The 20,760-nt window shown below is 41.6% G+C and overlaps 1 protein-coding gene across 3 annotated transcripts; it reads left to right on the top strand.

Moving 5' to 3' along the window:
• The first annotated feature begins 6,535 nt into the window (after nt 1-6,535).
• LOC115172198 (zinc finger protein 420) lies at nt 6,536-20,543 on the top strand. Of its 3 annotated transcripts, XM_029729365.1 has the most exons (4): nt 6,536-6,802; nt 15,962-15,996; nt 16,243-16,966; nt 17,352-20,543. In XM_029729365.1, the coding sequence occupies exons 3-4, from the start codon at nt 16,399-16,401 to the stop codon at nt 20,159-20,161; spliced, it is 3,378 nt and encodes a 1,125-aa protein (XP_029585225.1). In that variant the 5' UTR covers nt 6,536-6,802; nt 15,962-15,996; nt 16,243-16,398; the 3' UTR covers nt 20,162-20,543. The 3 variants fall into 3 exon arrangements, with proteins under 3 accessions (XP_029585225.1, XP_029585224.1, XP_029585226.1); XM_029729364.1 differs by lacking the exon at nt 15,962-15,996; XM_029729366.1 differs by lacking the exons at nt 6,536-6,802; nt 15,962-15,996 and adding an exon at nt 12,606-12,789.
• Nucleotides 20,544-20,760: the final 217 nt, after the last annotated feature.

Genomic DNA, 20,760 nt, shown 5'->3' with positions numbered 1-20,760 from the left:
AGTCAGAGCCAGATTTGAACCCGATCGAACATCTGTTTAGAGAGCTGAAAATAACTGTGCAGCGACGCTCCCCATCCAACCTGACAGAGCTTGAGAGGATCTGCAGAGCAGAATGGGAGAAACTCCCCAAATACAGGTGTGCCAAGCTTGTAGCCTCATACCCAAGGCTATATTCGCTGCCAAAGGTGCTTCAACAAAGTACTGAGTAGAGGGTCTGAATACTTATGTAAATGTGATATTTCAGTTTTTTATTTGTAATACATTTGCAAACATTTCTAAAAGTCAACTTTTTCATGTGTATTACACGATTTTCATCACAATGCATTTGTTGTGTATTACACACTTTTCTTTCTTCGTAACGAATTTGTGTACGTGACTGAAATTCCAATTTGTTGTGGCTAACATTAGCTAGGCTAGCTAGGTGACTAACGTTGGTTAGGGGTTAAGGTTAGGGCTAGTTAACATGCTAGCGAAGTTGTTAAAGGGCTGCATGGTTCATCAACTCTGGTTGATGCTATGCAGCACTTGTGCGGTTCCTTATACTAGTTCGGACATTTCAGGCTCGCAAGGTAAGTATTGTTCTTGGAACCGTGGGGTCTAGGAACTTCACTGGCAGCGTGTTGTTGCACTTATAAGTTCTGGTTCCCTATATGGGGTTCTGACAGTTCAGGTCTAATGAGGCTCTGACAGTTCAGGCTTCTCCGGTAAGTATTTGGGAAAAAGGTGGCTTCTGTAATCCCTTTTTGGAGCCGGTGGAACCTGTGTGTGGTTGGGCTGCTGTGGGCCTCCTAGTTTGGTACCCTCTGAGTCGGCTTGGGACGTGATTGTATGCAATGTTCTCTCTAATTCTTTTCATCACTGAGCAAATTTCAGGTCTGCTGGTTGTGAAAATTCTGTTCAACTTCTGGAGCGCGATTGCTGTGAACACAAAGGCTGTACCCACTTTAAGTTAGTTTTAACAGTGGTCAAGTAGGCTACTGTGGCTATTTTGATCATAATGTAGGCCTAACAGAGTGACCTACCATCAAAAACAAGGGAGAAAATGCATCCGATAATATGTTAACATGGAAATAGCTGTTCTATCGTTCAGGGTTGGTGCTTCTCTGTGAGGCTTCTCGGGTTAAAAACAATTGTACTCTGACTGTTGACTGTATGCCTATATGTTTAAATTAGGGCTGTCAGAGTTAATCAGTTAACTCAAGTTAACTTTTTGAAATTTTAGTGCACAATTAAATGTTTTTATCGTGATTAATCGCATTGTCTGAAAGCATTGAAAATACACTGAAAACATCCAAAATACATAATCTATACAGCTAAAATCTACAATGTGATTAAAACAAGTTGACATTTAGATTTTTTAAGTGTGCTTTCTCAGTTTACCTAATTTTGCTAACCATTACTTTAGACAAAATCAAGACATCAACATTCTTTTGTATGAAAAATCTTCAATTACGGCAATGTTTTTGCAAAATCACATTTATGCCACATTCACTTGCTATTCAGAACTAGGAAACTCTGAAATGTCTTAATTGCCAATAGGTTGTAGTCAGTAACGTGTACCCATGGATGCCATGGGAAGCCAGGCTTCCCCAAATATTTGACCAATAAAAAATACATAATAATAAGAATTATTATTATTATTATAATAATTAAATCATCCAAGCAAGGGAAACAGCGCCCTTTGTCTCAGTAATTGTAGGCCATGTACTGTATCTAATGTTGCTGCTGTAGCATTTGACTGATGCCAGCAAGCAGCAAACTCCTAACAATGGGAGTAGTTGTCGCAAAGGCAGGAAGGCAGGCGACAAGCTTAGGTCCAAAATAAGCCCATAGAAACACAAATTTGGATTTGGCTTCACAACAATCAAATCACATCACCAGCAAGCAAAACGTCATTGTTTTGTTGTCCTGCAGTAGCTAGCTAGTTAAATCGGCCCTTTCCTAAGCCATGGATGGGGATTTGGATTTGTGGTTTTTCCTTAATTCTCCATTCAGGCTAATGATTATGATGGCGATTTTGATCTAACCATAAATTAATATATAGTGCCACTGGCATAATATATGCACAATATATGAGACGATTGAAGTTCAATATGTAGCCTAGATGTTGCCTAGGAAGTCGGTGCGCTCGCTGAAATGTAATTAGCATAATCATAAATAATCTCTGTCTGTTTAAGATAGAGAGATCTGTTTTTTTGCATGGGCTGGGTCTTAATCCACCTCATCCGCTGATGTCAGACTTCCGCATCTGCGATGGTAGGTGGCAGAGCTACAGCAGTGTTTGTCAGACCAGGAGACGTCACAAACATCGGTCTTCTCAGGAAAACGTCTGTAGGGCAAACCGAACGGTTTGGCCTACAAAACCTTTATGGAAAGATGACTCTTACACTTCAGTGTTGTGAAGCAAAAAAATTTGCAAAATGCATAGCACATAGAATTAAAAAGTTATTGTCAGATGTTATTAATCTTAATCAGACAGGTTTTTTACATGGATGATACATTGGAGATAATATAAGACAAGTACTGGAAACAATTGAACACTATGAAAACCAGGCCTTGTATTTCAAGCTGAATTTGAAAAGGCATTTGATAAAGTACGACTGGAATTTATATATAAATGCCTGGAATATTTCAATTTTGGAGAATCTCTTGTAAAATGGGCTAAAGTAACCCTAGGTGTAAAATAGTAAATAATGGCGGCATCTCAGAAAGTTATAAACTTTCGAGGAGTAAAACAAGGTTGTCCACTATCGGCATATCTATTTATTATGGCCATAGAAATGTTAGCTATTAAAATCAGATCCAACAATAATATCAAGGGGCTAGAAATCCAGGGTTTAAAAACAAAGGTGTCATTATACGTTCATGTTCTTTTAAATCCACAATTTGGATCCCTCTACAGCCTCATAGAGGATCTAGATATTTTTTCTAACCTCTCTGGATTACAACCAAATTATGTGTTCTATATTATGTATTGGATCACTATAAAATACAACCTTTACAGTACCGTGTAGTTTACCAGTAAAATGGTCTGATGGTCAAGTGGACATACTCTGTATTCATATCATGAAAGAAAGAAATGATCTAAATACACTACAATACATTTTAATAGAAAGTTAGCGAAAATAGATAAGCTCTTGATACCATGGAAAGGGAAATACCTGTCTATTTCTGGAAAAATCACCCTGATTTCCCAAGTTACCTATTTGCTTATGGCCTTGCCTACACCTAGCGACTTGTTTTTTAAATAATATGAGCAAAAAATATTACATTTTATTTGGAACAGCAAGCCAGACAAAATGAAATGGGCCTATTTATATAATGAATATGACTTCTGAGGGCAGAAATTATTAAATATTAAAGCATCAGACCTCTCACTAAAGGCTTCAGTCATACAAAAGTTATACTTAAATCCGAACTGGTTCTCTAGCAGATTAGTAAGAATGTCTCACCCCATGTTTAAGAATGCTCTAGGACACACGCCTCAGTACGACAGGTGGCCCGGTACCAGTTTAAAAAATGTATGAAAGTACCAGTCAAAAGTTTGGACACACCTACTCATTCAAGGGTTTTTCTTTATTTTTATTATTTTCTACATTGTAAAATAATAGTGAAGACATCAAAACTATGAAATGACACATATGGAATCATGTAGTAAACAAAAAAGTAACCACCCTTTTCCTTGACGACAACTTTGCACACTCATGGCATTCTCTAGTCTACAAGTAGGGTGAGTCAACTTTTTTTTACTTGCCCACGCACACACACATACCATGGATATTTAGCAACATTGATTGGTATCTTTAAGTTTGTTTTCACAGTATTAAACTAAGCATAAATAGTTTAGTTGATTTTATGAAGTTTAAGTTGAAATGGTGGTGGAATAGTGGAGGCAGTGCTCCTCTTTTCTTTGTGCTGACTTGCAGTAACTCTCTGTGGTTCTAAATCAGTAGTTTAAGTAAATTGTTTGTTTGTTACATGCAATATTTGCTTTGTAGACTTCAGCGGACAGATGTTGCTCTCCGGTTTTGTGATGAAACAAACGTATGCGAGGTTGAATTTATTCCAACCCTGTGTGACTGTTGCTTTTTTGTTGTCTCAAACTTAATTGTATATCACAGTGGCGTATGAACAAATGGGTTATAGAACAAATAATACAATTATCACACCATATGTTGTAATATTTTTCCTGGCTTTGCTTCCCCAGTGATTTTACCCACACACCGATATTGTTTGTAGTTATACATGTGCCGCTTTCATCCAGTTATCAAGTTAGGACATTTCAGAGTTTCCTAGTTCTGACTAGCACATGAACACGGCATCAATAACAGCAATTAACTCTCTCCCTTTTTTATTTTTTATTTGACTAACCTAGTTTAAATCCACAGCAATAAAATCACTTTTCAAAAAATCTGATGGCATGATAGCGCAAACATACTGCTGGCCCTCCGATTAGGCCGTCAGGCTCTAACTGCAATGTTGATCAAACACAATATTGCAATTGCAAAGACAAAAAGCGCTAATTATTTATTTATACACTTTGCTAAAAGTGTATCACATCTGTATAGGTGACTTACACTCCAGGGTGATAGGTGGCGCCAGCGAGTCCATTCATCAAGGATGTGATGGCACCACAGATGGCACTGCAGCCCAGTCAGTGGTATCTGTGATCCTTGGGACGTCCCTAACCTTTACCATTTTAAACGTCAACTTCAATGGTGTAGGGACGGGGGATCTGATACTGACTACGCTCAGGCGCTGCATGATTACATTGGCTTTCTTTCCTGCCCGAGCCAAGACGTGTGCCAACGAAATTTATAACCACTGGGGTTGTTGTAGACACGTTATTGGGGACATGAGCAGAAATCCGGAAGGGGAAAATGGAGTCCCTAGAGAAAGCAAGTACAAGATGGGTGTCGGGGATGGCGCGGCAATATTATCATAAGGAGACTGTACTTGGTAAACGGAGAAGGAATGGAGAGAAAAAGAGAGGGAAAAGAGGTCTAAGAGAGTGAGGGTAGAAGAGGGTGATCTTAAGTCAGATAAAAATGGTGGGAAAAAGGGAGATGGTTTGTCAAAGAAGAACGGTAGAAAGTGTAAGCAGAGGGAGCTGAAGACAGGAGGAGAACTAGAAGTGAATGAGGGTGAAGTATTAGAGGTGGTAGGTGCAGTAAAGTTATCGGAGACCGAGGTATGCACGAGGATCAGGATGAAGAAGAGTCTGTGACAGTAGGAGTGAAGTTTATGGAAAAAGTGGACTCTTGCCTTTTGGCTGATCCATTTGTGGTTTCACAATGGGTGAAAAAAAGAGTTGGGTCATGTGGAATCGGGGAGGGTAACTAGAAGTGGTCTAGTGATAACTGTTTGTGTTTCTGTTGGGCAGAGGAAGAATGCGCTCAAAGTAAAATGAATGGGGGCAAGAAAAGTTAATTGTTTCATTCTCAAGAAAAGGGCACTAATGAAAGGAGTGATAACTGGAGTAGCAGTAGATATAAACTTTGACCAGCTGATGGCAAAGATTCCCAGTGAATGTGATGCTCCTCGTTTGATGCGACGCAGACAGGGTGGTGAGAGTGGGGAAACAGAAGAGTCATTGTCTGATCTTTTGAGTTTTGAGTTGAGTCTTTGACTGACTAAGTGAAGTTAGGATATATAAATTATCCTGTACGAGCGTATGTGCCGAATACAATAAGATGTTACAGGTGTTAAGCTTATGGGCATGTGGCAGCAATGTAGCTGGGGATCAGAAATGTCCTGTGCGAGGTAGGCAGGTTGAGGTTTCCAGGGTTAGAGTAGAGCAGAAGTTGTCATATGCTGAGCCAGTGAAGAAAGTAGAGTGAGATGGGTTAAGGGGGAGGAGTGGTGAGAGTAGTAGAGATATATTCCAGTACAGAGCGATAGGCCAAAAAGTGAAATAAGTTTCAATAAGAATGGATTTTTAGCATTTATAGCAATGGTTATTAATTGTACTGCAGGGATGTTGTTGTGGCAGCTGCAGAGAGGTATTTGGGTGTGCAAGACTTGACAGCAGAAGAGTTACAGGATGTGTTAAGTGGTGATGTCCCATCCTTTCAGGGCGATGGCATGAGGTAGGAATAAATAAATTTAATTAGTGGAGTGTGGGAGGTGTTTAATATTATTTTATATAATATTGAAATTAGTGAGTATAGTGCTAGATGGTAGGGTATTTATTTAGTATTGCTATAAATGCTAAAAATCCATATCTACATGTACATACTACCTCAATCAGCCTGACTAACCGGTGTCTGTATGTAGCCTCGCTACTGTATATAGCCTGTCTTTTTACTGTTGTTTTATTTCTTTACTTACCTATTATTCACCTAATACCATTTTTGCACTATTGGTTAGAGGCTGTAAGTAAGCATTTCACTGTAAGGTCTACACCTGTTGTATTCCGCGTACGTGACAAATAAACTTTGATTTGATTTTCTTTTTCAAGTAAAGTATAAGGGAGTTGCACTCCAATCTAGTAGGTGGCGGTAATGCAACAAATTGGATGCCAACTGCCGTTAATCTCATAAAAGAAGTGCAGTGACGTCCCAAGGATCCCATATAGATATCGCCACTAACTACCACAGAGTAGTAACCTCACCAGTATTACCATTTTTCATCTTAAAATTATTTAAACGTACCCACACTGCTAACATTATGGCTAACCTTGAATTAAGACCAAAAAACAAATTATTGTTTTCAATAATGTTTACGTATAGCCAATGTTGACTTTGGCAACCGCAGCCAGGCCAGCGACTTCAGAGAGAAGGCAGTTTTCTTGGAGAAGCAGGTATGTAAAAAGGGCCGATTTTGGTTCATATAATTTGTTCATCTTTTAAATACATTGCTAATGTTGCTTTGTCAGGAGAAGTCGAATATCTTAGTCCTGAAATGTACCTACCAATGAGGAACGCGTGCACGCGGTCAAAGTATGTGCATTGTTTGAATCACTTGCAGCTAGCTACGGTAACGTTAGCTTGCAAGAGAACGCCAAACGAACTATAGCCAGTTTTGCTAATTAGCTAGGCAATTGAACCTTGAAATGACAGAATGATTACAAATATTTTACTTCTCAGCATGGTAGCGTTACACATTCTCAAATCCTACTTAGTGTCTTATGGAACGCCGTTTGGGTCTTTGTGTGTCAAAACACTATTTGATGTGTCAAATAAGCTTTTAATTTATTTGACAAGTCAAATAACACAATTCTATTATAGAATGTTGTTTGTGCTGAATTTGCACGTGCAAGCCAAGCGCCACCATTACGGTCACTGTCAAAGCTGTACAATACCGCGTTGGTAGTAAGGCATTATTTGTTCAACCGAATGTGAAAACGTCTGTGTGAGCATTTGAAATTAGATCAGGATCAAACGATACAGATGTTATAAGCAACCAGCCTGAAAACAATAAACAGTAGAAACTGCAGTCATTTTCAATATTCTTAGCAATGATTTAGGAATCCATGTAAGTATTAGCTAGGTAGCCACTTGTTTTTCTCCTATTGAAATAAGTAGCTAGTTCGCCACTTAACCCTGTTGCCCAAAATTAACTGTTATAAGCAGCCAGTGAGCGTCATTTGACTACTATACAATGGTTTTACTGGACCTTTTACTGGACCGGATTATGTTGTGACGCTAGCCACAATAGGGATTAGCCACAATAGTGGAATTTGCGGTTTGCCTTTAAGATAAAAGTCCCTGTGAAATTGATGCATATGGTTACAATTGGTGAAATCAGGCCATATTTAGACTTGATCATGTTAAACATGGTTGGAATGTGGAGCAATGAAATGGGGTATCGGTCTACTTGGTGACACCCAGAGAACACAACTGAAGAGTTTACGAAAATATTAGCGTCGTAGGTTATTGCGGGACTTTGACTGTGGGAAATCACCTCCACAGTCAGTTTATTGTGCGTATTGACATTCATATTGCACTGTACAGCCTTACCCCATCTCATTGATCTCCAGTCGTTAGGTATCAGCCTACACAGTACCCTAGTGCTTTTTTTCCCCAAAGTCCTTGAGTTATCAGGCTCAAACCATCTACGTTGTATTGTTTTTTTCCCTCTGGAATAGTGTTCAATACGCACAGTAGGTTGACTGGTACAATAAATGTGGCTAAATTCAAATTGTATTGGTCACATACACAGATGTTATTGCGAGTGTAGCGAAATGCTTGTGCTGCTAGTTCTGACAGTGCAGCAATATCTAACAGGGAATCTAACAATTCTACAACAACTACCTAATACACAGAAATCTAAGTAAAGGAATGGAATAAGAATATATAAATATATGGATGAGCAATGACAGAGCGGCATAGGCAAGATGCAATAGATGGTATAAAATACAGTATATCCATGCGAGATGAGTAATGCAAGATATGTAAACATTATTAAAGTGACTAGTGATCCATTTATTAAAGTGGCCAATGATTTTGAGTCTGTATGTAGGCAGCAGTCTCTCTGTGTTAGTGATGGCTGTTTAACAGTCTGATGGCCTTGAGATAGAAGCTGTTTTTCAGTCTCTTGGTCCCAGCTTTGATGAACCTGTACTGACCTCGCCTTCTGGATGGTAGCGGGGTGAACAGACAGTGGCTCGGGTGGTTGCTGTCCTTGATGATCTGTATGGCCTTCCTGTGACATCGGGTGCTGTAGGTGTCCTGGGGGGCAGGTAGTTTGCCCCTGGTGATTTCATAGTCCCGCAATAAGAGCTACAACGCTAATGTTCTCTCGGTGTCATTGAATAGACTGATACACCATGTCATTGATCCACAATCCATAGGTAAGGCTATACAGTGAAATAAGTATTCCCCCAATTCAATTCTAAAGTATAATACATCCAGTGTGATTTCAACAGCTTTTTGTCAAGGTCTATCTGGCATTGAACTTGGTTGTAGTTGTATGTATGTTTTAAGCTAAGGGTCCCATCTTCTGCTTCTAGAAATTTCACCACCTAGATTACAAGGGTTGGATTTGCAATAAAACATTTCATGGCAGCACAAGGCATGTACAAAATCTAGTGTAATGATTAGCCTCATATAAACATATAAAAAAAAGATAATTCGTAAAAATCCAAATAACTTCACAGATCTTCATTGTAAAGGGTTTAAACACTGTTTCCCATGCTTGTTCAATGAACCATAAACAATTAATGAACATGCACCTGTGGAACGGCCGTTAAGACACTAACAGCTTAGAAACGGTAGATAGTTAAGGTCACAGTTATGAAAACTTAGGACACTAAAGAGGCCTTTCTACTGACTCTGGAAAAACACCAAAAGGAAGATGCCCAGGGTCCCTGCTCATCTGCGTGAACGTGCCTTAGGCATGCTGCAAGGAGGCATGAGGACTGCAGATGTGGCCAGGGCAATAAATTGCAATGTCGTAAAACGCCTAAGACAGTGCTACAGGGAGACGGGACGGACAGCTGATTGTCCTCACAGTGGCAGACCATGTGTAACAACACCTGCACAGGATTGGTATATCCGAACATCACACCTGCGGGACAGGTACAGGATGGCAACAACAATTGCCCGAGTTACACCAAGAACGCACAGTCCCTCCATCAGTGCTCAGACTGTCCGCAATAGGCAACGAGAGGCTGGACTGAGGGCTTGTAGGCCTGTTGTAAGGCAGGTCCTCACCAAACATCACCGGCAACAACGTCGCCTATGGGCACAAACCCACCGTCGCTGGACCAGACAGGACTGGCAAAAAGTGTTCTTCACTGACGAGTCACGGTTTTGTCTCACCAGGGGTGGTGGTCGGATTTGCGTTTATTGTCGAAGGAATGAGCGTTACGCCGAGGCCTGTACTGTGAAGCGGGATCGATTTGGAGGTGGAGGGTCCGTCATGATCTGGGGCGGTTTGTCACAGCATCATCGGACTGAGCTTGTTATCATTGCAGGCAATCTCAATGCTGTGCGTTACAGGGAAGACATCCTCCTCCCTCATGTGGTACCCTTCCTGCAGGCTCATCCTGACATGACCCTCCAGCATGACAATGTCACCAGCCATACTGCTCGTTCTGTGCGTGATTTCCTGCAAGACAGGAATGTCAGTGTTCTGCCATGGTCAGCGAAGAGCCTGGATCTCAATCCCATTGAGCACGTTTGGGACCTGTTGGATTGGAGGGTGAGGGCTAGGGCCATTCTCCCCAGAAATGTCTGGGAATTTGCAGGTGCCTTGGTGGAATAGTGGGGTAACATCTCACAGCAAGAACTGGCAAATCTGGTGCAGTCCATGAGGAGGAGATGCATTGCAGTACTTAATGCAGCTGGTGGCCATTCCAGATACTGAATGTTACTTTTGATTTTGACCCCCCCCCCATTGTTCAGGGACACATTATTCAATTTCTGTTGGTCTTATGTCTGTGGAACTTGTTCAGTTTGTCTGTTGTTGAATCTTTTTATGTTCATACAAATATTTACACATGTTAAGTTTGCTGAAAATAAACGCCAGTTGACAGTGAGAGGACGTTTCTTTTTTTGTTTACATTGTCTACTGAGTTTACATTGTCTACTATTATTGTTGAGCCATATGTTCTCAATTTAAAAACGATATGTAAATAGTGTGAGTTAAGCTATTCTCTGCTTCAGATGCACAATGCCAAGGGGTGCATTGCGAATGCCCATAAACCTAATGCCATTATACTGTAGGCCTGTGGATCCCAACGGTCCATGTCAACTAAGCATCAGTTCTCAATCCGGTGCACTACATGACCAAAAGTATGTGAACGTCTGCTTGTGGAACATCTCTTTTCAAAATCATGGGCATTAATATAGAGTTGGTCCCCCTTGGCTGATATAACAGCCTCCACTCTTCTGGGAAGGCTTTCCACTAGATGTTGGAACATTCCTGCGGGGACTTGCTCCCATTTACCCAGGAGCATTAGTGTGGTCAGACACTGATGTTGGGCGATTAGTCCTGGCTCGCAGTAAACATTACAATTCATCCCAAATGGGCTTGAGGTCAGGGCTCTGCAGGTCGGTACAGTTATTCTACACCGATCTCAAAGAACATTTCTGTATGAACTTTACTTTGTGCACAGGGGCATTGTCATGCTGAAACAGGAAAGGGCCTTCCCCAAACTGTTGCCACAAAGTTGGAGGCACAGAATTGTCTGGAATGGCATTGTATGCCCTAGCGTTAAGATTCCACTTCACTATAACTAAGGGGCCTAGCCTGATCCATGAAGAACAGCCCCAGACCCTTATTCCTCCTCCACCAAACTTTACAGTTGGCACAATGCATTGGGGCAGGTAGTGTTCTCTTGGCATCCGCTAAGAGAACACTACCTCATCCCCATGTTATTACTTACCCTCTTGTTCTTTTCTCACGACGGTCTAATCCCAGCTCACGTTCCCTATTAGTGGGTGAACCATCCAACGCTTGGTGAATTCTGCTTCACAATGATAGGAAGAGCTGACATCGAAGGATCAAAAAGCGACGTCGCTATGAACGCTTGGCCGTCAGCAGATGGTTAAGCGTAATTCATCACTCCAGAGGCTTTATACCACTCCCAGCTGACGCTTGACATTTCACATTGTGATCTTAGGCTTGTGTGCAGCTGCTCAGCCATGGAAACCCATTTCATGAAGCTTCAGACGAACACTTATTGTGCTGACGTTGCTTCCAGAGGCAGTTTGGAACTCTAGTGAGTGTTGCAACCGAGGACAGACTATTTTTACGTGCTTCAGCACTTGGCGGTACCGTTCTGTGAGCTTGTGTGGCCTATCACTTTGTGGCTGTGCTGTTGTTGCTTCTTGACGTTTCCAATTCACAATAACAGCACTTACAGTTGACCGGGACCACTCTAGCAGGGCAGAAATTTGAGGAACTGACTTGTTGGAAAGATGGTATCTTATGATGGTGCCACATTGAAAGTTACAGAGCACTTCAGTAAGGCTGTTCTACTGCCAATGTTTGTCTATGGGGATTGCATTTCTGTGTGCTCTATTTTATACACCTGTCAGCAATGGGTGTGGCTGACATCCATACATTTCAAGGGGTGTCCACATACGTGTGTGTGTGTGTGTGTGTGTGTGTGTGTGTGTGTGTGTGTGTGTGTGTGTGTGTGTGTGTGTGTGTGTACACACACTACTGGTCAATTTTATTTTTTTAGAACACCTACTCATTCATGTGGTGTTCTTTTATTATTATTATTTTCTAAATTGTAGAATAATAGTGATGACATCAAAACTATGAAATAGCACATATAGAGTCATGTAGTAACCAAAAAAGTGTTCAACAAATCAAAATATATTTGAGATTCTTCAAATAGTCACCCTTTGCCGTGACGACAACTTTTAACATTCTTGGCATTCTCTCTACCAGCTTCACCTGGAATGCTTTTCCAACAGTCTTGAAGGAGTTCCGACACATGCTGAGTCCTTGTTTGGCTGCTTTTCCTTCACTCTGCGGTCCAACTCATCCCAAACCATCTCAATTTGGTTGAGGTCAGGGGATTGTGGAGGCCATGTCATCTGATGCAGCACTCATCACTCTCCTTCTTGGAGAGCCCTTACACAGCCTGGAGGTGTGTTGGGTAATTCCCTCCCAGGAATGTCATACATGATGGATCATTAGCTTCCCTACAGAAAATACACTAACCTTCCCACATCTAGATGGCCGGGGTGGAGCAAGAGACAGCAGGGGGTTCAAACTGTAGAACCCAGTTCCTACATTTGAATATAAAAATGGATTTTAAAAACAAAACTGTGCTACATTTTATCAATGGGACCCTCAGAATGACAACTCAGAGCAAGAATACTGAATGTAAGTATGTTATTTACCTCCAGAAGTGAATGTATCAAACCAGTTGCCGTGATAAGTGTTTTGTTGTTGTGCACTATCCTCAAACAATAGCATAGTATTTTTTTGCTCTAATAGCTACTGTAAATTGGACACTGCAGTTAGATTAACAAGAATTTAAGCTTTCTGCCTATTTTAAGACATGTCGATGTCCCAGAATTTACTGTTTTACAATGCTGACCATACCTAAAACATCCTCAAATAAACATTGTTCAAAGTACTACAAATATTTATGTTCATCTTAAATGCACGTTTTAGTATTAGTGGATTGAATACATCTCTTTGCTTAGCTTTACTTCTGTTCCCTTTGAAGCTTCCTCAATATTTGCAGCTAAAGGTGGTAATATCTCTCTTGGAGGTGATTCTTCGTCAGTATTGTGAAATAATTGTAAAGGTACGATTTTAATGGAGAATGCTGTTCCGAGAGCAGTCCTATCTGTATCGACACATGCACCAATGTTCGCACTTATGAACGATCTCTCTACATGGTGTATTTAGCATCGAATAGCCCCTGCGATATGCAACTTTTCAGGGAAGTCAGGAACCAATATACTCAGTCAGTTAAAAAAGCTAAGGCTAGCTTTTTCAAACAGAAATTTGCTTCTAGCACTAATTCCAAAAAGTTTTGGGACACTGTAAAGTTCATGGAGAATAAGAGCACCTCCTCCCAGCTGCCCACTGCACTGAGGATAGGAAACACTGTCACCACAGATAAATCTACGATAATCAATCATATCAATAAGCATTTTTCTACGGCTGGCCATGCTTTCCACCTGGCTACCCCTACCTCTGCCAACATCTCAGCACCCCCTGCAGCAACTTGCCCAAGCCCCCCCAGCATCTCCTTCACCCAAATCCAGACAGCTGATGTTTTGAAATCAAATCAAATGTATTTATATAGCCCTTCTTACATCAGCTGATATCTCAAAGTGCTGTACAGAAACCCAGCCTAAAACCCCAAACAGCAAGCAATGCAGGTGTCGAAGCACGGAGAGCTCCAAAATCTGGATCCCTACAAATCAGCTGGGCAAGACAGTCTGGACCCTCTCTAAAATTATCCGCCGAAATTGTTGCAACCCCTATTACTAGCCTATTCAACCTCTATTGTCTGAGATTCCCTAAGATTGGAAAGCTGCTGTGGTCATCCCCCTCTTCAAAGGGGGAGACACTCTAGACCCAAATTTTAATAGACCTATATCCATCCTGCCCTGCCTGCCTTTCTAAAATCTTCGAAAGCCAAGTTAACAGATCACCGACCATTTCGAATCCCACCGTACCTTTTCCACTATGCTAGCTGGTTTCCGAGCTGGTCATGGGTGCACCTCAGCCACGCTCAAGGTCCTAAACGATATCATAACCGCTGTCGATAAGACAGTGCTGTGCAGCAGTCTTCATCGACCTGGCCAAGGCTTTCGACTGCGTCAATCACCACATTCTTATCGGCAGACTCAACAGCCTTGGTTTCTCAAATGACTGTCTAGCTTGGTTCACTAACTACTTCTGATAGAGTTCAGTGTGTCAAATCGGAGGGCCTGTTTTCCAGACCTCTGGCAGTCTCTATGGGGGTGCCACAGGGTTCAATTCTTGGGCCGACTCTTTTCTCTGTATATATATATCAATGATGTCGCTCTTGCTGCTGGTGAGTCTCTGATCCACCTCTACGCAGACAACACCATTCTGTATACCTCTGGCCCTTCTTTGGACACTGTGCTAACAAACCTCCAAATGTGCTTTAACGTCATAACACTCCTTCCGTGGCTTCCAACTGATTTGAAATGCTAGTAAAACTAAGTGCATGCTCTTCAACCGATTGCTGCCCGCACCCTCCCACCCGACTTGCATCAGAATATGTGGACAACTAACCAGACACCTAGGTATTTGTAGACTGTAAACTCTCCTTCCAGACTCACATTAAGCATCTCCAATCCAAAATTAAATCTAGAATTGGCTTCCTATTTCGAAACAAAGCCTTCTTCACTCATGCTGCCAAACACCCTCGTAAAACTATCCCTACCGATCCTTGACTTCGGCGATGTCATTTACAAAATAGCCCCCAACACTCTACTCAGCAAATTGGATGTAGTCTATTACATTGCCATCTGCTTTGTCACCAAAGCCCCATATACTACCCACCACTGCGACCTGTACACTCTCGTTGGCTGGCCCTCGCTACATATTCGTTGCCAAACCCACTGTCTCCAGGTCATCTATTAGTCTTTGCTAGGTCAAGTCCCGCCTTATCTCAGCTCACTGGTCACCATAGCAACACCCACCCGTAGCACGCGATCCAGCAGGTATATTTCAGTGGTCATCCCCAAAGCCAACACTTTCTTTGGCCGCCTTTCCTTCCAGTTCTCTGCTGCCAGTGACTGGAACAAATTGCAAAAATCACTGAAGCTGGAGTCTTATCTCCCTCTTTAACTTTAAGCATCAGCTGTCAGAGTAGTTTACCGATCACTGTACCTGTACATAGCCAATCTGTAAATAGCACACCCAACTACCTCATCCCCATATTATTACTTACCCTCTTGTTCTTTTGCACCCCAGTATCTATACTTGCATATCATCTGCATACTCCAGTGTTAATGCTAAATTGTAATTATTTCGCCTCTGGCCTATGTATTGCCTACCTCCCCACTCTTCTACATTTTCACACACTGTACATAGATTTTTCTATTGTGTTATTGACTGTACATTTGTTTAACTGTTTTGTCACACTGCTTTGCTTTATCTTGACCAGGTTGCAGTTGTAAATGAGAACTTGTTCTCAACTGCCTTCCTGGTTAAATAAAGGTAAAATATAAAAAAAATGTATTGGGAAATGCATGTGACATCTTCGGCCGTTTTTATAGGAACGATGCATCATTTAAAACATTCATAAGCTTAAAGTAACTGTCCAGTGAAAATCTCACTTTTAAAAGTTCATTTTCTGTTAACTCTAACCCAAATAAGGTTTTTGACTTGTCCTACAGCATACTCTTTGTAGCCAAAGCTTAAATTGGAGGTAAAAAACCCCCATCTCAAACAGTTTCAGAAATGCTTGCAATTTCCTTATAGAACATTATGTAATGTTGGCTCATTGGATTAGCAGGCCAATCAGAGGTCTACTGACATTAATATTTTTAATAACCAACAGCATTCTGTTGGGGTATACCAAATCGGGAAGCACTGGTAAGTTCCATCTCTTTCGGGAAACTGGGCACTGGTGTGTTGAATTTCGCCAATTAGCCCACTGTTTGATGAAGTGATTAAATCAGATGTGATGGTTGACATAACCCTACTGTTTCGGTGTAAACGCTTGTGGTACCATTCGGTAAACGTTTAGTATTTGTTTACTTTAAGCTCATACAGTGTCAGTGGGGAACAAGTGAAGGCAGGCTGATTTTCATTCCCGTTCTATGTGTGATTTCATTTCAGGAGAGCGAGGACATGTTCTGGGCACCCTGGAGGCAATGCTCAGCTTTATTTTCATGTGAGCATCAGCACATATCACACGAGAAGTGGGCAAAGTGTCCGAGACATTACAAAAGCTAGCTGGCTAACCAGTCTTGGTTGTGACGTGAGTAGGACAATATGAGCAGGGAGAGGGAAACGTTGTTGGACGAAATTGAACTGAGTTTATATACTTTATCTGAGGACAATTTACATTACTTGTGCGAACGTTGTGGAATAGGGGGCAAGGATGGATCAGAAGTCAAAGGAAAGAGTCAACGCTCATTGCGTCGTATAGTAGGGGAGTATTGTGAAAATGTAATTATAATGGATTCAGAGGACCAGGGAATCTCTCAGTTACTACAACTGAAAGAAGACATCAAAGGAATACAGAAAGATGCTAGCAATGTGCCTACAAGTCCCAGCCAGTCAGCGACTGTAGTGGACAGCTCACAAGCAAGCTGCGATGGTGAACAGAATGAGGGAGGGGCTTGGTTACCCAACAACAGGCAGTTGGCGGATCCAGCTCCAGAGTGGCTCATTATACCACAGCAGAGGGAGTCACTGGTTCCTGATTGTGACAGTGGAGCCCAGTCGTTACAGCAGGATGAAACAGTGCTGCTGGAGGACTGCAGGTTTATGCTGGGACAGAGATTCAACATCAAAGTGGAAAAGGAGGAGGATATGATTTCAGTGTTTGCTAATGCAGGTATGAATAGAACAGATTGTATTAAAGATTCACTACAAGTGGTAATGACGTCACATTGGACTTGAGAGCACAACTGATATTATCATGCAAAGTTGATATAGTGGAAAGAGGTGGAGGGTGCTTAACTAACGTAAGTTGAGGTGCAACCCCCAAAAAATGTGCATTGAAAAGAAATAAGCGCACACTCTCGCTCATCATTAACATATTTTATTTAAACAGTTATTAAAGCTTGATGTTCAGATGAAGTCCATTGAATAAGGCTGAAACATCAATCTTTTAATAGTTGTTTAAATAAAATGTTTTTTAATGGTGAGCGAGCTTTGCACCTCTTCCTTTCCGAAGTTGATATACTGTAACTTGTTTTTTTCTGTTGTCATTCGTACAGGAGTGTGTCCTCCTGAGTCCTCAGACTCATCAGTGGAGGCATTGTCTACATCAGGCTTGCAACACCAGGAAGTTGACAAAGGAAAGAGCCCTCAACGTAAGAAGAGCTCCACAAAACGACCACACCCTCAACGACACCTGCAGGCACATTCTGGAAAGACATCTTCCCACTGTTCAGATAGCGATGCAGGTTTCTCTTCTGTGAGTTCTTACCAATGCCCTGAATGTAAGAAGAGATTCTCTAGCAATGCAGGTCTTCAAAAACACATGCGAATACATAGTGGTGAGAGGCCTTTCCAGTGCTCACAGTGTGACAAGAGTTTCATTAACAGTTCAAATCTTTATCAACACCTGCCAGTGCACTCTGGAGAGAAGCCTCACCACTGCTCTGACTGTGGGCGAACTTTCTCTACAGTGCAGTATTTAACGAAACACAAGTGGCTACATTCAGGGATTAAGCCTTTCTGTTGCCATCAGTGTGGCAAGAGGTTCATCAGATCAGACCAGTTAAAAGTTCATATGATGGCACATACTGGGGAGCGGCCTTACCAATGTGGTCAGTGTGAGAAGAGTTTTAAAATGAAGTCAAATCTTAAAGACCACCTGTTATTACACAAGGTGGAGTTGTCTCACCACAGCCCTGACTGTGATCAAAGTTTTTCCACTGAGGAAACTTTAAAGGAACACATGCTGTTACACACGGGAGAGAAACCTTTCCACTGTCTGCAATGCGACAAGAGGTACAATAGGTCGGATGAGTTAAAAGATCATATGATGACTCATGAGGAGCAGCCTGATTCTCAGCCTAGTTCTGCTAATAGGTCACCAAGTTCCAGACATGAAGAACAAGAATGTCAGGAAATATCACATGCTGTCAAAAAAAGTTCAGATCTTATTCAACACCTGCAAGTAAATTCTGGAGAGAAGCCATTCCACTGTATGCATTGCGAGAATGGGTACAGTACTTCAGAGGAGTTGAAAGAACATCTGAAGACTGGTTCTGAGAATAGATCAATATCCAGAAATGTAGAAAAACAATGTCAAGAGATGGCCCATACTGTCGAAAAACCTGACCATAGCCCTGACCTTGGAACAGATTTTGCTCAACAAGACAACCTGACAGAACACCAGCAAACACACACTGGGAAAAAGTCTCACCACTGCCCTGAATGTGGGAAAAAATACCATAGCGCTTCACATTTCAAAGAACACCTGCGTTCACACACTGGTGAGAGACCTTACCAGTGTTCTCAGTGTGCGAAGACTTTCACAAAACAAATACATCTTAAGCGGCATCTGTACTCACACTCTGGAGAGAAACTTTACCATTGTGAAAATTGCCATTTATATTTCCTGAATGCATTGGAATTGAAAAGACACAAGCACACTGGAAAGAAGCCTCACCAATGCTCTGTCTGTAGTGTCAGTTTCCCTTTATTAGAAGATCTAAAAGCACATGAAAGGATTCACACAGAGAATCCTCACCACTGCTCTGACTGCGGGCGAAATTTCTCTACTGCAGGTTGTTTAAAGAAACACAAGCTGTTACATTCAGGAGAGAAACCTTTCCACTGCACACAGTGTGATAAGCGGTACACCAGAGCCGACCAGTTAAAAGATCATATGAAAATACATTCTGAAGAGAAGCCTTACCAATGCCCTGTTTGTGAGAAGAAATTCCATGATTCTAGCAAATTAAAAGTTCACCAGAGGGCAGTGCATACAGCATCTTCTTACATTTGCTCTGACTGTGGAAAGAGCTTTGCTCTCCTGGGCAACCTTAACGCCCACCAGCGAACTCACACTGGGGTAAAGCCTCACCAGTGCCCCATCTGTGAAAAGAGATACTCAAAAAGGTCACATCTTAAAGAACATGTGCGTATACACACTGGTGAGAGACCTTACCAGTGCTCTCAGTGTGAAAAGACTTTCACAACCCAAACAGGTCTTAACCATCACCTGTACACACACACTGGAGAGAAGCCCCGTCACCACTGTCCAGACTGTAACGAAAGTTTTACATCTTGGAGACCCTTTAAGAGACATAAACAACAACACACTGGAGAGAAGCCTCACCTGTGCTCTAACTGTGGTCTTACCTTCCTTATAGAAGAAGACCTAAAAGCACATGAAAGGATACACACTGGAGAGAAGCCTCACCACTGTTCTGAGTGCGGGAAAGGATTCTCTTCAGAAGGTAATTTGAAAAAACACAAGCGGTTACATACTGGAGAGAAGCCTTTTCATTGTACGCATTGTGATGAGAAGTTCACAAGATCAGATCGGTTGAAAGTTCATATGATGTCACATAATGGAGAGAAACCATACCAATGTCCTGAATGTGAGAAAAGCTACAATAATTCGACCCAATTGAAAAATCATCAGAGAATAATACATAGACAAGAAAAACCGTACCTTTGCTCTGACTGTGGAAAGAGCTTTGGTAAACTAGGCAACCTTACAGACCACCAGCGAATGCACACTGGGGAGAAGCCTTATGTCTGCCCTGAGTGTGGGAAACAGTTTAGCCACGGAAAACATTTAAAGATACATCAGCGTGAACATACTGGAGAAAAACCATATCAATGTCTTGACTGTGAGAAATGTTTCACCCGGGTAGATTATCTAAAAACACACCAGGTTACGCATAGGCCTCCTCACCTGCGCTCTACTGGAGATAAACCCCATCGCTGCTCTGACTGTGGGAAGCGTTTCAGGCAGATTTCTGGCCTTAGAGCACATCAGCAAACCCACACTGGAGAATCTCTTTATGACTGTACTGGATATGAAAAGAGTTTTGTAAACCTGTAAAATCTAGACTTGTGAGAAGCCATACCACTGCTTTGCCTATGGGATCAACATTACCCAATTGGGAACCTTTTTTTTAAGAGACACCAGGTCACAAAACACAATCATTGTCCTATCTGAATAGCCTCGTATGATAGCCTGAACATGGAAAAGAAGTGGTAATTATTATTATGTTACCATATTTGGACTTTTACTTTGTTACCATGCTTAGATCACCTTTTGTAGTTGGCATGTGAATATACTGTTTAGTTAGCGTAGGATGATGTGCAACCACAATAGATAAGCTACAAGTCTCCTACTCAGCTGTAACTTGAAGTGGTTTAAATGTCTGTTTGGTCAATTATTCCGATGTCAGATAATAAAGATACTTTTCCTGTGACACCCATCCAGTCCTTTCAAATGTACTGCACGTACACAGTGTAATAATTGTACCTTTACTGAGCCGAGTCAAGTTTCACTGGCCTGGTAACACATCCATAATTGCTGGAACCGTGCTCGAAAGGACTGAAAATTAAATGTCAGAGCCAGTACAGGTTGGCTCTAGTGTGCTCATCCTAAAGCTAAATATTATCCTAGAATGCTTGTATTATAGGGACAGATCT

The sequence above is a fragment of the Salmo trutta genome, chromosome 33 (assembly GCF_901001165.1).
Source record: "Salmo trutta chromosome 33, fSalTru1.1, whole genome shotgun sequence".
Taxonomy (NCBI): domain Eukaryota; kingdom Metazoa; phylum Chordata; class Actinopteri; order Salmoniformes; family Salmonidae; genus Salmo; species Salmo trutta.
Note: the sequence above shows the minus strand (reverse complement) of the source record. Positions and strands in the feature narration are given on the sequence as shown.